We start from the raw sequence: 16,888 nt of genomic DNA, 5'->3' as shown, positions 1-16,888 counted from the left end.
GCACCTAACCCCTAAACAGATATCATCTGTGGTATACTCACCTGTAAGACTGAATATTGGGATCTGGATACGGGAGTATATTCAAGTAGTGAGACACACGAATAAGTCAGTATCTAAGACATTAATATCGTATCTCGGATCAATTGAACTTTGTGTGAAAATTTCAGTGGACCGATATATTGACAATCTAGGTGAATTGTTTTGAACTGAAAATGCAATCAAGCTTAACGGTGTTAGTGACATGTCTCATAAACTGATATGATCCTCTTACACGAACTCACAAAAATATTGTCCGTAAATATTTTCTTTACTGCATTTCATGTTTCTTTATTTCAAAATCCAAAAAGATTTTGTGTGTGTTTTAGCATAAACTTTTGAAAAAGTCAAAAAGATTTTCGACAACTGATGTTGAATAGCTGATTTTCAAAATTCCGAGTGCTAAACATGTTGAGCAATATTTGAGGGGGAGTGTTTGTGTGAAATTAAATGTTTTCATAATCTAACCTTTCAAGTGGTTCATCAAAATCTGTGTTTGTTTTGAAGGAGAGTCTGAATTGGTGCAAGTTTATATGTTTGAAATATGTATGTGTAAGAAATTTACTTTGAGGTAGAGCTTTTGCAGGATAAGATGAGAAGCTGTTAGATGGACAGCCAGACAACGATCCTGAAGATGTTACTGAAGAACAAAGGAATACCAGTAAATCGAGAGGGGGAGTCTGAAGATAGAGAGAAAGAAAAGCCCAGAGACTGATCAAGACTGTAGATGTGAAGACACACCATTGTTGTGACTCGATAGTCGACTCCATCAACATCTGAGGGGGAGTCTGTTGGTGCACTACATCTGTTGATTTCGTCTTAGATCGAGTCTTTCATTGTAATGTATAGATTAGGGCGCGTTTTACGAGAAAACTGGAGAGTTTATGTGTTTTAGAGAGGAGGTCCTCTTATACGGACATAGGAGATCCTCTTTTGTGTCAGGTCCGCTTATACGGACATGGGAGGTCCACTTATACGTCAGGTCCGCTTATACAGACATGTCCGTATAAGGGAACCTACCTGGACTATATATACCACAAAAGAGGACCTCATTTGTAACCTTCTGATTTCCATACCGAGGTGCTGCCGGTGTGAGAATTGAATGTAAAAGCTGTCAAATTAATCAGAAAAGAGATTTAAGAAGATATCTAGCTGTTTCTACGTCAGGTACTTGTTTTCCGCACCTGTATCTGATCAAACTCCTCTGATTGACTCGTTCGGGTCAGAATCCGATCCTACAATTTCAGGTGACGGGATGGATCTTGGGCGCAAGTGTCGTAACTAGAAGTAGACTACAAGCTTAGATGTCATCCACTTTTGTTGAATTGTAACCTAGACGAAGGTTGTGTTTAAAAACTTAAATAACAAGTGTTTTAATATTCAAAATTTTCTAAATGGATGAACATCATTTTAACCATGTAGTTGTTTATTATGATCGAATGCAATGATAACAAGATAGTCACACATCATACGCTTCCGCAAAAGACAGGGTGTGACACATACGATTAAGCATCGCTCGCAATACGATAATCTTACATTTTAGGGGAACCCACCCTTTCCATTTCATACGATTGTTCGAACTCGGCTGCTGACACTGATGCATCAAGGTCTTCGCTTTACTCACTGAGAAATCTCCATTCGAATCTGCAGTCCATATCCATTTATCACTGCCACCCTTCCACTCGTAATCGTAAATATCAGACATCAATCCAAACAATTCATTAATGTCTTCGGGACTTGAAGGGACAGTTCGCCAATCCCACTGGAGCGAAAAAAGAAAAAAAAGGGTTAGTCCTAATGCCTCCATCATTTACTTACTTGGGTTTAAGTTGGTAAGGACCGGGAATGTATTGTCATTGCAAGTTCTAGAGTCGTAAGAAACCAAGCGGCTATTCACACAAGAAACGAAAAATGAGCATTTAGTTTAAAGATGTGTATTTGTATGCTCAATAAAGGCTCAAAACTCACTTTTTGTGGGAAGGGTTTTTAATGTGATCAAGTATATATAATCAAATTTTAACTAGATTGGCCATGCCGTTTCATAATTTTCTTATATTGGTTCTTTTTATCACTACGCTATCGGTTTTTAAATTCGTAAAAATATAACCTTTTTAGAACTTGTTATTCCCAAATTAAACCAAGACAAGGAAAAAAAATAAAAGTTTTTGAAAAAATTTGGGGTGTTTAGCGGTTCCAATAGAGTTTTGTGTAAGGCTTGTAATTAGGACTTGCAAAATTCAAGGTTTTAGCATCCCCCCACACTTAAATTACACATTGTCCTCAATGTGTCCCAAAAATAAGTTTTTAGGTTGATTGAATGTGTAAAAGGTGTGTTAAAAACAAGATTTTATGTTACTGGGCATCTGGACACGGCCCCGTGGTGTCCGGGCACGGCCCCGTGTTCAGATTGCAAGTAACAAAACTAACAGAAGGCTGGGCACGGGGTCGTGTTCAGTGAACACGCCCCGTGTCCAGTTACCTAAACTGGGCGTTTTTCTACAGATCCTTGAGCATGGGGCCGTGTTGGCTCGGCGCGGCCCGTGCTGAACTTGCTGTAATGAAGAAAAATTGTCGGGAGGCTTTGTTTTCGTGCATGGGATATTGGTTCAAGTTTCCCTTAGTATCCTTCACCATCCCGAGTGTGTTTTACCCATTACAACATCATCCAAACACCAAACAATTTTAAAACCATCATTCATTAAAGAGAAGATTACAAAAGTCCGGAAATAGCTTAGGTCAAGTGATACATGAAATCATTCTAGCGAGTTCTATCCTTATTATAGGAATCAAAAGTCCGGAAATAGCTTCCCGGTTTTTCATAGGATTTGTAGAACTCGGAGCCGAGAGGTTTCCTCTAAATGTCGTTGAGCCACTGCTCTATCTCTTTTGGGAGGAAGAAGGCGGGCTCATTTTCCTCAACATCTTGTGGGGGAGGAGCGGCGACAACCGGGACTCCATGTAGTACGTCTTGAGGGGGCCCGCATGCATGGCGTACCACTCGGCCGGTATGATAACTTCCGGTACCACATTCCATGCCCTTTGGGTAATGACTGGTACCAAAGGAGGAGAAGCGAGAATATTCAACCTTTGGTGCAAAAGGTTGACCTCTCTAAGACATCCTTCTAGCCCCACCGATAAATGATTGATACGGTCAACCAGAGCTTCCTCAACCCCCGTCATTTCGTCTATGGCCTCTCTCAAGGCATAGACATAGTTAACGAGGAAGTCTTCTACCGATGACCTTCTCCCTTGACGGTTGTTCCTGGAGTGTGACGAAGATGTTCCGCTGTTTCTGCTTGCCATTCTAAGAAAACAGACCGAAAAGAGTTCATTTTAATGCAACAGTACCTCGGACACGGCCATGTGCTCATCGAGCACGGCCCCGTGTTCACCAGTCTGCAGATTTTTGGAACAAGGAATCTTGGAGCTTTAAATGATTTATCTGACTTTTGAAGCATTTATAAGCAGAAATAACTTAAAACAGTGTTGTAAAACTTATTTTTAACAAGATTCCTTGAATAAAAATCTAGCAAACATCACAATAAAGCTTGAAATCATGGTAACTTAAAGCTCTAATGGAGGTGTTGAGGGAAAAATGAAGAAGAAGGCAATGGACAAAAGGAGAAAAGACAAGATGGTTGTTGAGAACCTTCTTTAGAATATACCTAGTATGGTATATGTGAAGATCCCACCAGATCTTTGTCTTTGGAATGGTCCAAATGTGCAGGAATCTTGCTGCCTTTATACAAAACGACAGCACGCTGGACACGGCCCCGTGTCGGATGGACACGACCCCGTGTCGGATGGACACGACCCCGTGTCGGATGGACACGACCCCGTGTGCAGACAAGATTCTGACACTTTTTGTTTGTATTCTGACCAAAAGTCAGACGAGAATCTTTTGGTAGACACGGGGGCGTGCTGACCTGGACACGGCCCCGTGTCTAGAAGCTGTTTATGAAGTTTTGTCTATTTTCAAGGAATTTATCCGGATCGGGTGGTTCCTTACTGGACGGAACAACACCGAAGTGCCTAAGATACCTTAGTTGCTCTAGATTTAGACGAGAACGCAAGAGGTTATCGGAAAGGGTGATTCCTATACTAAATGTAGGTGGACAAGTCCAACCCTTATCTGGGCTCTCGTTAAAGAAGGTGTATGTCGAATCGCTCAGGTCTATGTATGCATCGACAGAAGTCGATGGGGAGTCCTTCACGGCACAATCGACACAGGGACGACTATCGCTCAAGTCTTCGTAAGAGTTAGAGGTGATTTCGGGAGTGACGATGTTGTTTCTATCCGAATGCGATCTCAATAATTCTTCTTGGGTGTTGTCTTGAGATGATTTAGTTATGTCCATCTCAAGCTCTTTTATCCAATTAAGAATTAGATCTTCCATTTGAAATAATTCATCAAGAAGCATTTCATCTAGAAGGGACGATTAAGAGCATTCGAGGGAGAGATAGGAATTATTTTTTCTTTCGCCCCTCTTAAGGCTACAGGCAAACAATGGGTCTATATAGTGGGGTTTGTAATTTAAAAAATAACATTTTAAATCTTCATGAGTTCCGCCACATATTTGACACCACGTACCATAAGAGGGCCGGAAGTAAAAAAAATCAGTATCGCTCATGTTTGTGTCAGAAATTACTAACCGTCGAGATCTTACGGTTCTGTTTTCAGTATCTGATTCTTGGGCACGGGGAGTGTGAATTGGGCATGGCCCCGTGCTCAGCTACTATCTGACTTAAAACAGAATTGTCAGTACCAAAGATTGGGCACGGGGCGTGTTCAGTGGGCAAGGCCCGTGCTGAGCTCTGTAGAAGCTGAAAATTTAAGAAAAATCCTAAAAAAACAGAAAAATAAGAAAAACGATTTGGCCGTTGATTCCTAACTTTCTTAAAATCCATGTGTCCCCGGCAACGGCGCCAAAAACTTGATGCGTGTCGAGTGTGATAGGTTTTTATGTATATTTTAAGTCATTTTTAACACTTTAGTCAAGTTTTAAATTTATAAAACACGATATTTTACTAACACTAAACACATATATGGGCAAGTGCACCCATCGTGAGCGTAGTATAGTGTTGGTAAGATACCGAGGTCGTCCAAGGACACAAGAGCTTTTAGTACCGGTTTATTCTCAACGTCTAATCAAATCAAAAGTTTAGAAAAAAGTTTAAACATGAAAATAAAAACTAAAAATGCTGAAAATAAAAAAATAAAAATAAAACAGATAGACAAGACGAATCACTTGGATCTGACTCGCCTTTTGGATCCCCCACCGCCGTCAATCCCCCACCGCCGTCAATCACCACCGCCGTCAATCCCCCACCACCGTCAAACCCAACACCACCATCAAACCCAACACCACCGTCAAACCCAAAACCACCACAAACGGCGGAAATAAAACCAAAAAATAAAATAAAGGTTGAAGATTAAGCAGTAAAATTTGGACTACAAACTAACCTTCATCGTGTGGTCCAGAGTTTGTCTTGTGAAAATCGTGTAGTCCAGAGCGTTTGTGTGTGTGTTCTTGGTGTTTTAGTGTGTGAGTTTTCAAATTTTAGATCTAGTTTACCCCTTTATTGAAGTTGCGAAAGTGTTTGTATTCAATGAGAGCCGTACGGTTCAATGAGCGGCGTATAGGAGTTGTTGGGAGAAGTTAAAGCGTATGAAGTGTATAAAGGATATACTATAACCAATTTATCAGCTCCTGTACATGAGGATAAACTGGTTAAGGCTTGTGTGTTCTATGCGAAGTGTGCGAGTTCGAAACCCGGGGGAGGCCGGTCCGATACAGAAGGACCCCTCCCTTTTTTATTTGTGTAATTCTAATTTTTTTTATTATTAATTTATTTATATTAAAATTAATTCCTTTTATTAAAAAAAACAGATTTCATTTTTAGTTTGAGTCAACAATTTTAAATCCCTTTAAAACAATAGTTTTCTTTTATTTTGTACTCCTTTTTTTATATGAAGCACTTTAATTAAAAAAATTTATAAAAAAATTGTTACGTACACTATATTTGACGGATGTTACAATATATTTAAATTATAATAAAGAGAAACATTAATAAGTTTGTTGCGTACACTATGTTTCACGGATGCTACACCTAACACAAGTCAATAACTTCTTTTTGTCGAGTTCTATTACTACGTAGTAACGCCATACCATGTGCAATACGAGACATGTACATTGTCTCCCATTCCATAGCTTCCATACTTCGGTATATATTCCAAAGTCCATTTGGTACTGGCATCGGGCTATCATCCGCTAACTTAACCATGATGAAATGGCTATCTTCGACATAAGCAATCGTTAAAATGGAATGGTTCGGGTAAACCTGCGGTCCATCGAACATCGGGATGTAAGTTTGACAAACACCGTTGCTTAAATGTTGAACAATCACCCCAAATTTTTGAGCCACCAACAACCCTGTGTAGGGCAACCACATCCAGCATGCCATAGGTGCAGGTTCAACATTTAACCAATTTATCAATCGATACACATTTTTGTAACATCCCTTGTCCAATGATTCGAGTATATGCCCCCAACGCTTTTTGTTAATGAACATATCGTCGAGTAGCTCTTGGCGGACCCACTTCCACTGTTTCTGGTCATACCCCAAACCCATAGCTATGGACCGAAACCCACAGTTACCGTCCGGCTAGGCATCTTCGATATGTGTTATGTATCTCCGATAGCTAGATGGAAGCCAATCCTTAAAACGCTCGATCATGTTTTTGTACCTATAATTGGCAAAAAAATAAAAAAACTAAAAAATATTAAAAAATAAAAAATTGAAAAAGAATTCTAAATATATGTATGTATATACGTATGTACCTGTGCCCGGCCAACAGTGGAAAGTCTTTATCTATAATCGGAAGTGTATTTTTTTCTTCCTTGCTTTTCTTTGAACGACTACGTCGCACATTTGGCTTTTGAGTGTAGTCGTTCCTCTGTGATTCGGGTTGTTTATCTTTACGTCTCGCAAGGTCTTCATTCTTTTGTTGTTTTGCTTTCGTAGTTGGGAGGCCCCGGGTATCTTGTTGTACCTCAGGCGGTTGATGGTCAGTCATACTTGGATTTAACACCGCTTTCATCTTCGCCAACATCCTTTTTAACACTAGAGGTGGCTGCGTATGTAGTTGTTGTGTGAGTTTATCCATTTCCGCCTGAGTATTACACTCGTCTTGATTAAGTATTTCTGTTGAAAAATCAAGTTTTGTCCAGAATTTATCTATCGCGGCAAGTGGAATTTTGCAACCTGTTTTTCAAGAATCATTGTTAAAACATGAAGTATAATGATGATTATATTCTATGGATCGAAGCATATGTTATAGTTGTTATGTTACCTGTATTTTCCCACCACTCCATCTGACAAGCACATGGCAACCCACAACCCGTAGAACGCTGGTGGCCACAAGTCCCCCCTCCTACCCTCAACGCATGTAGCTTCTTCCTCTCGACAACCAATAACTCTAAGGCTTTTTGGGAAACATTACCGCGTAGGTTGTCAAAAAATGGAAATCTGTGGTCCCCCATTTGCACGGACCTGCTCTCCTGAAAACTAAGTTTTATTTGTATCTTTTGTGACTCTACAACTTTGTCAACAAGACACACAAGTCTATGGAGCGAGTTGTTTGGCCCTTTAATGTATCTCTTAAACTTAGAATGCTGGCTTTCAACTCTGTTGGTTGTATGTTGACCAAAATTGGGGACTGTGTTAGTCCAAGCTGAAACGAACTTTTCTTTATAATCTTTCAGCCACACATCATACAAATAATCCTGAACATCTGAAAAAAAAATTGAATACAATGATTTGTAATGTTTGTATGTATATATGTATGGATGAATGTATGTAAACTAATATAATATGTACCTGATCGTTCGTCGTTAACCAGTCGCGTGAAAAGCCGCTGAAAGTTATAATTGTATAGCCTCGGACTGGGAGAACTACAGTACACAGTCGAGACCAAGAAAGCTTGAATATTTTCTGTCTTCATCCGTAAATTTTGCCCGAAAGTGTTTTAGAATAATCTGTGAGATGTGCCACCTACATAGCAATTTGGAAGCTTTTGGGAATACTTTATCGCAAGCATTCATCAAAGCTTGATCCCTATCTGTTACAATTACATGTGGCTCCATGCAATCTACCAACAATTCTTTGAGCTTCTCCAGGACCCATAAGAAGTTATCTTTTTTTTTCTTTAGAGACAAATGCATGAGCCACACAAAAATACTTGTGTGTCGATGTCACACCCACAACTTGAATAAACGGAAGCTTATACTCATTCTTCTTGTAGGTAGCATCAATCATCAACACATGTGGGAATGCACGCCACATGTTGTACGAGTCCGGATGAACGAAAAAAACCTCCTCGACCGCGTTTGTGGAGGGATTCACTCTGGTGAAATAAACGTACCTTTCTTCTTGCAACATGCTCTCCAATATCTGCATTGGAGTTCGATCGCCGTACATTTTTCGTTTAATCTTTTTAATCATGTTTTGTACGTCTTGTAGAATGCGCACGCTATGTGGGTACTGATTTCTTATGGTTAAATGTATATTTGTAGGCTCCATGTTTTGCAGATAAAGTCTCTCCACCAGTGATTCTTCGTCCGGGGTCAGCCTTCTAGCAAACGCGTGGCCCTCGAGAAGTTCAGCAGGCTCATGGTTGTGAATGTTTTTCTTCTCCACAAGGCTCCAACTACCACTACTTGAGTCTAGTTTCCCTATCAGACTAAGGGGCTGTTTGGCTAAGCTTATTGGAATTACTTATTTACTTATTTGCTTATTTGAAAAGCAAATAAGTCATAATGGAATGACTTATTTACTTATTCCTCTCACATAATAAGCTAACCCAAACACCTTTTAACTTTTCAAAAAGTAAATAAGTAAATAAGTCACTAAAATAAGCTTAGCCAAACAGCCCCTAAAAGGACAACCAACCTTTTTGCTACCGGAACACTGAACGGATGCTTTACTTTTGGGTTCGCCGCCACAATCGCATTGCAACCATATCTTCACTGTCCTTGCTGACGCACCTTCGCCTTTTTTCCTCGTTTGTTGGGTGACAATGACGTAACCTTTCACAACATCTCTTTTGTATACCCAATTCTTCAATTCTTCAAGTGACCCAAATACCTCAAAAAAAGGTTCAATAGAAATCCACATAAATGAAATTAATATATTAATTTGTCGGAAAAACAATAAAAAACTCGGGTTCAACATCGGGTTCGGGTTAATATGTATGACACATTTTTGGGTTTGTATGAAATTTCGTATCATACATTTTCTATTTTTAATCAGTATACATGCCTCGTTCGTGTTCGTTCGGTTCATTTACAAGCCTAAGTAATCTATTTTTAAGAAAATATTTCACCAGAACATATATAATATTTCACCAAAATGATAACGAAATCGGGTTAATATGTATGACACAATTTCGGGTCGGGTTCGGGTTAAGGTCGGGACGGGTCAAACATTTTCTAGATTTCTCCAACCTAATAAAAATTAGAGTAAATTACAAGTTTTGTCCTTTACGTTTACATCAAATTTCAGGCGCTGTCCTTTAAGCCAAAACTTAGACAGGCGGTGTCCTTTACGTTTCAAAATCTTGCACGTTTTGTCCTTTAAGCCAAACCCAGTTAGATTTTTTGGTTAAATCTGGTCACCCAAGGGCATTTTAGTCTTTCTAACCCATTTATTTAATATTATTTAAAAATAAAACAAAATAATTTAAAAAAATATTATTATTATTATTATTATTATTATTATTTTAACTATATATATAGAGTAAATTACTAACCACCATCACCACCACCCTTCATCACCATCACCACCACCCTCCACCGCCGCCACCGCCACCACCAACACCACCGCCACCGCCACCATCAACCACACCTTAAACCGCCCAACATAACAATCATGACACCCAAAAGATGAAGAACCAAATCGGAACTATTAAGTATCATCAAAAGATCAAAAGATGAAGAACCAAATCATATAACGGAAAAGAGAGCAAACACGAACCTGAATTGCAAACAGAAATAAACAGGCTAACCCGAGCCACCACCATCAACCACACCTTCACCCACCGTCGCACCTAACCCAACACCACAACCACCCCTATACATTTTCGGCGCCACCTCTGCCGTAACTAACCACGGCATTCTCAACAAACCCAAATACCAAATCAAAAACCCCCAAAAATCCCCAAAAACAAAAATATCAAAAACCCTAAAAAACAATTCCGGCATCGAGTCTCCGACCACCACCACCTGCAATCGCCTATAACATCACCACCACCGCCGGCCGAACCTACCCCACCACCACAAACCACCCCTTCACCCACCGTCGCACCTAACCCACCAACAAAACCACCCCTTCACCCACCACACCTAACCTGCCATCACAACTACCCCTAACCCACCACCACCTGCAATAGAACCACAACAACCATCAAGCACTCCACCACTGTTGTTAGAGAGAGGGAAGAGAGTGAGAAGAGATAGAAGTTTGAGATCTGAATTGAATGAGAAAAGAGGGAGTTTATATATTTTTTATTTTTAAGTTTTGTACAATTTAGTCCATGAATAAAAGTTTTTTACAAAATAGCCCCTTGAAATGTGAAAGGACAAAAATGCCCTCATGTGCAATGCACATGACCAGATTTAACCAAAAAATCTAACTGGTTTTGGCCTAAAGGACAAAACGTGCAAGATTTTGAAACGTAAAGGACACCGCCTGTCAAGTTTTAGCCTAAAGGACAGGGCTTGAAATTTGATGTAAACATAAAGGACAAAACTTGTAATTTACTCTAAAAATTATATACATACGAATAACACCTATACAAAATCATTTTATCCACTCTTAAATTATATCAACATTATGTCACACGAATAACACGTAATTGACGGTTATGTCATACCTTTTTTGTTTTTTTCTCGTCATTAGCACCTTCCTCGTTAGCACGCTTGTCGTCGTGAACACCTTCCTCGTTAGCAGGTTCGTCGTCGTCAACACCCTCCTCAAAGTGCATTACATCTTCCTCGATTTCGTTATCATTTTCCTCAAAGTCCTTAGCACATTCTTCGACTTCGTTATCATTTTACTCAAAGTCGTTAGCACCTTCTTCGACTTCGTTATCATTTTTCTCATACTCCTTAGCACCTTCCTCATACTCTAACTTGTGTTTGTTTTCCATATACGAATAGTAAGTCCCGTATTCGTGTCGCGGATAACTTTGGGCAATGTAAGATGGTTCCTCCTCATCTACAAACACCTGGTTCAAGTCAGGTAACGTGGGTCGCACACCCCCGTCATCACAACGAGGCACGGACAGAACCTCCTCCTCACCTCGATCAACGCCGGATAACCAAACGCTTTCGGAGACGTACGACTGGTTCGAATCTTCGCCAAAAATATTACCAATGCCCCAAAACGACATCTTTATGCTTCACGATCTCAATCAAATTTTTTAGTTAAGAATCTTCAGGAGTTCAGACGGAATTTTGTGAGTTTGAAAAATTTTGGAAGCCATAAATCCCGTATGCTTGGGTAAACAAACATTTTTGCTCGATAAGGGTCGTATAGGTCGATAAGGGTCATATGGGTCACTTTCACGCTTTTTCAGACTGAACTCCTTTCATGTCAGTAATTATACCTTAAATTTATCAAAAGTCGTGCCGATAAGCCTCTCATTGCTCAATGAGAGGCGTATAAGGTTTAATGCTCCAACTACCACAACCTTATATGCCTCTTATAGAGCAATGAGAGGCTTATCAAAACCCTTTTTCTAGCACATTAATTGCTTTCACACTATATACTCCCCTTATTGCCCTATATGCCACCTCTGAGGGGGGGGGTGCACTCAAAAAGTATGGGTGTTTCAATACCCTCACCCTTTACATATAAGCGGAATGGGTGGAAGGTAGAATTTCATGTTGGTTATTTTAGGCCAGTTTTTCTTCAAAATTGTTAGTTTTACTTTTGGCCAACGTGTGTAATTTAGTAATTTAACAATCCTAAGTATTGAAAATGACATGAAGCTATTTTTTCTTTATGAGCCTCGGATCAATCTCAGCCCTTTTTTTGTGTTTTTATACTGATCTTTCCATTAATATTTTTACTGTAAATACAGTAAACAGTCTTAACTGAAAAAAAAAATGGTAGCAGGTTCTATCTTAATTTTTAAGTTTGATTATCAGGTTGAAAATGAAAAAAAAAAATTAGAACCGTGTTTGTCAGAACTTCAAAGATTAAACCCCACAAAATATAATGCAACTTTATTGATGAACTTCTCAGAATCACAATACAAGAACACTAGCCAGTCATCACAGATTGACAGGCTTTCTAAATGAATCAAATGATTAAAAACAAGAACAAAGGATTCCTCACGAATGTACGTGTGAGGAATCAAAAAGATGATTTAGGGTTTGAGAAGGAGAAGACAAAAGAGAGTCGGTGTACATCATCCGGAGACAGCCCCCTCTTTTATATATGAGAAAGACATGAAACCCTTAGCCCAATATAAGGAGCAGCCCAGCATCAAACACGAACACAGGCCCAGCACATGTGACCAACGCTAACAAGCAGCCCACCATCAAGAGATCACACCTCAAAAGGAAACAAGATAAAATATTAGAAAAACGTTAAAACTGAATATATAGAATATTTTTAACACCCCCCCCCCCCCTCAGTTTTAATGTTTAAAAAGATTTGTGAGACCAAGAACCTTACACATTTCTTCATGATGTCTTGGTAATAACCCTTTTGTGAACACATCCGCAAGCAGGAATTCAGACTTTATACCAGATGTTTTGATGATACCTGCTGCTATTTTTTCCCGAAGGAAAAATAAGTCGACCTCAAAGTGTTTTGTTTTGTCATGAAACACAGGGTTTGCAGCTATGGAAATGGCTGCACTGTTGTCACAATTCAGCGTCACTGGTAAGGCAACATTGATCCTTAGTTCCCTTAGAACATTTATCAGCCACAAGATTTCGCAAGAGGCACTGCACATGGATCTATATTCTGCTTCAGCAGATGTACGAGAGACAACGCTTTGTTTCTTGCTTTTCCAAGAAACTAGAGAGTTTCCGAGAAAGATACAGTACCCAGTGACAGACCTTCTGCTGTCAACACACTTGGCCCAATCTGAGTCAGCATAGGCTGATAACTGGAAGGAATCGCTCTGTTTAAACATAATGCCATAGCCAGGAGCATTTTTTAAATACCTCAGTAGCCTAAAGGCTATCTGGGAATGAGCTTCTGTTGGTTTATGCATATATTGGGACAAATAGTGAACGACATAGGCAATATCAGGGCGAGTGTGAGAGAGATAAATAAGTTTGCCCACAAGTTTTTGATATCCAGTGAGTGATACTGACATCATTTAATTTCTCATTTTTACTCATTTTTGTCAAAATGTGGTTTTGCTCTACGGGACAGTTAACTGGCTTACACCCGCTCATCCCATATTCATTTAAAAGATCCATACAATATTTTCTTTGGGTAAGGCAAGTACCCTCACTGCTTTTGATGACTTCAATACCAAGAAAGTATTTTAAGAAACCAAGGTCTTTAATTTGAAACTCCTTTTTTAAACAGGATTCCACTTTATTAATTTCATCAACATTGTTTCCTGTTAGTATAATGTCATCAACATAGACTAACAAGGCAATAAACACAGAATTATCAGATTTAACAAACATAGAATGGTCACACTTAGACTGAACAAAACCAATTTTAACAAGAACTTGGACAAGTTTTTCATTCCACATACGAGGTGCCTGCTTTAAGCGATAGAGGGAACTTTTTAACTTGCAAACTTTGTTTTTGTTATTTACATTTAGACCATCAGGAGGGATCATATAGACTTCCTCCCTTAGATTTCCATAAAGGAAGGCATTATTTACGTCAAGTTGATATATGGGCCAGTTATTTTGAACGGACAGACTGATGATGCATCTGACCGTGACCATCTTGACAACGGGAGAAAAGGTCTCCTCAAAATCGATACCCTCAACCTGACTAAAGCCTTTGGCAACAAGTCTGGCCTTAAATCTATCTATTTCACCATTAGATTTGTATTTGACTTTGTAAACCCATTTACTCCCAATGGGTTTCTTCCCATGTGGAAGATCAACTATATCCCAAGTGTCATTACTATATAAGGCAGAAAGTTCATCATTCATGGCATATATCCACCTTTTATCTTTGCATGCTTCTTTATAGTTAACAGGTTCAACAGTTTTGTTTAAGTTAGCAGCAAAGCACATATTTTCACTGGATAGATTAGCATAGTTAACAACTTTATCATAACTATATTTAGCATTTCCAACAATGAAGTCACTAAATCTCTTAGGGGCAGACACATGTCTAGTGGACTTTCTAAGACAAGGTTGGTTACCCTCAGGAAGGACTGATTCATCATTTGTAACACTTGAGTCAACCCTCACAGACTCACTTTGAGACTCATCATGATGCTGAGCATTAGCCATGTCACCTGAAGCAAATGACTGCTGAGTGTCAGCAACATCAACTGGCTCATTTGAGCTACTGTGTTGCTGTGTCTCAGGTACAGAATCAGGAGACTCCTTCTCTTCATCATTGGGATTTGTATCACTTGAAGGTTCATAGATATCAAAAAAATTGGAATGATTTAAAGTATTTGTTTTGTCAAGATTGGGCACGGGGCGTGTTCAGTGGGCAAGGCCCGTGCTGAGCTCTGCAGAAGCTGAAAATTTAAGAAAAATCCTAAAAAAACAGAAAAATAAGAAAAACGATTTGGCCGTTGATTCCTAACTTTCTTAAAATCCATGTGTCCCCGGCAACGGCGCCAAAAACTTGATGCGTGTCGAGTGTGATAGGTTTTTATGTATATTTTAAGCCATTTTTAACACTTTAATCAAGTTTTAAATTTATAAAACACGATATTTTACTAACACTAAACACATATATGGGCAAGTGCACCCATCGTGAGCGTAGTATAGCGTTGGTAAGATACCGAGGTCGTCCAAGGACACAAGAGCTTTTAGTACCGGTTTATTCTCAACGTCTAATCAAATCAAAATTTTAGAAAAAGGTTTAAACATGAAAATAAAAACTAAAAATGCTGAAAATAAAAAAATAAAAATAAAACAGATAGACAAGACGAATCACTTGGATCTGACTCGCCTTTAGTGTAACCTTTGATTATTTCCGCACTTTTGCACTTTTTAAGAGATTATCTTAGTTATAGTAGTAGGCCCCTCTTTTGAAGGTGACGTTACCCTCAACCCAGTAGTTTGAGTCAGCAAGGATACAATCCTAAAGGGTTGGATTATTGAAAAATAATTAATTAAGTTATTAATGCGTAATGTGGTAGGCGGCCCCTCTTTTGAAGGTGACGTTACCCTCGGCTAAGTAGTTTGAGTCAGCATGGATACAATCCTAAGTAGCCGGGTTAATGTATTAATAGTAGTTTACATATGAGGGGATCAAGCCATTCGCACCCCCGCCATCCAATACCAGTGGGTATTGAAGGAGGTCCTACTAAGCTTGACCTAGATCCTTGTAGGATCTATACACTGAACAAGGCAAGAACCTTACCAAACCATTCCCTTAACCCCTGACCAGGTAGCCAACATATCTCTATATAGACCGTAGAGATATGAATGGTGTAAATCTTTTATTTTATATAGACAGTAAAATAACGCTAAGATACCACGGACAAATGATAAGGAAGTTTCACCTTCAACATAAGAAACTAGTTATTAAAGTCATTAATAAAAAACCAAATAAAAAGTGCGAAAAGATTAAAAATAAAAAGTATTACTATCAATCTTGGATCCCGAGACTACTACACACACTCTATAATGGATGATGGATGATGGTGGTGGATGTGGGTTGTGATGGTGGTGGTGGGTGGGTGAAGTGTGAGAGAGGTGGTTTGCCAAGGGATGCCTTTGAAGTGAACCAAACACCTCTATTAATATCCTGCACAGAAGCCCAGACACGGCCCCGTGTCCATTGGGCACGGCCCCGTGTCCATCCACTTTCTCTTTCTCCATTAATTGCAGTTTGTCTGTATTAGTTGACCACGCCCCCGTGTCCGCTGGGCATGGCCCCGTGTGCAGAAGCGCATCTGTACTATCAAGATTTTCTTGGATTCTGCGAATCTTAGCATTGACCACGGCCCCGTGTCCACTGAGCACGCCCCCGTGTTGGGAAATAGTAGCTTCTACAACTTTGTCTTTTCTGCAGACACTTGGGCACGCCCCCCGTGTCCGATGAGCACGGGGCGTGTTCAGCCTTCTGATGTCTTGTTTTTGCTTGGGAAGATGTTGTCGAGGGGTCGGGCATGCCACGTTTATTCCTTTTCTTGTATTCTTGTTAGATTTGGCTGCATTTTTGCTTCTTTTGTTCATTTAAGCTCATTTAACCCTGAAAATACAAAAGGAAGACAAAAGCACACTTTTTCCAACATTAGTACTTAAAAAGGGTTAGTTTTATGCCTCATTTGATGTAATTTATATGTTGCATTTTACACACATCAGTTATTGATACTTTATCGTGCTATAATATTATACTAGGTAGCCATGGATACATGATATGAAGGTCGTGCCTTCGACTTACCATCAATGTGTAAAGTTTCCAACTCATTGGGGAGTGGTAAAGATATACAACGATTAGTATGAGGCAAAGGAGTGCTACACATCCTCAATGAAATCTTCAGCAAAATCCCGACAGGGATAGCAAGTAAAGAACCAAGCATGTGATATACTGGAAGCAAGGGAGCAAGCTAGACAGATAACCCAGATATCCCGGTGCATGTAGGAACCAATATCCCTAAGGATATAGAGCA

At 39.5% G+C, this 16,888-nt stretch overlaps 3 protein-coding genes across 3 annotated transcripts; all 3 read right to left on the bottom strand.

The window, feature by feature from the left end:
- Nucleotides 1–6,147: 6,147 nt before the first annotated feature.
- LOC110914065 lies at nucleotides 6,148–6,669 on the bottom strand. Its single transcript, XM_022158883.1, has one exon. It carries the CDS (start codon nucleotides 6,667–6,669, stop codon nucleotides 6,148–6,150), a length of 522 nt encoding a protein of 173 aa, XP_022014575.1.
- LOC110910128 lies at nucleotides 6,163–7,285 on the bottom strand. Its single transcript, XM_022154847.2, has 2 exons — nucleotides 6,879–7,285; nucleotides 6,163–6,784 (listed from the first exon to the last, which is right to left on the bottom strand). Exons 1-2 carry the CDS (start codon nucleotides 7,202–7,204, stop codon nucleotides 6,703–6,705), a joined length of 408 nt encoding a protein of 135 aa, XP_022010539.1. The 5' UTR covers nucleotides 7,205–7,285; the 3' UTR covers nucleotides 6,163–6,702.
- A 944-nt stretch (nucleotides 7,286–8,229) lies between these two features.
- On the bottom strand, nucleotides 8,230–11,080 carry LOC110914064 (protein FAR1-RELATED SEQUENCE 5-like). The gene is made up of 3 exons (XM_022158882.1): nucleotides 10,970–11,080; nucleotides 8,989–9,183; nucleotides 8,230–8,787 (listed from the first exon to the last, which is right to left on the bottom strand). Exons 1-3 carry the CDS (start codon nucleotides 11,078–11,080, stop codon nucleotides 8,230–8,232), a joined length of 864 nt encoding a protein of 287 aa, XP_022014574.1.
- Between the last annotated feature and the right edge of the window lie 5,808 nt (nucleotides 11,081–16,888).

Source organism: Helianthus annuus, chromosome 15 (genome assembly GCF_002127325.2).
Source record: "Helianthus annuus cultivar XRQ/B chromosome 15, HanXRQr2.0-SUNRISE, whole genome shotgun sequence".
Classification (NCBI taxonomy): Eukaryota; Viridiplantae; Streptophyta; class Magnoliopsida; order Asterales; family Asteraceae; genus Helianthus; species Helianthus annuus.
The sequence above is the reverse complement of the archived record's forward strand: the minus strand, read 5'-3'. Positions and strand labels throughout refer to the sequence as shown.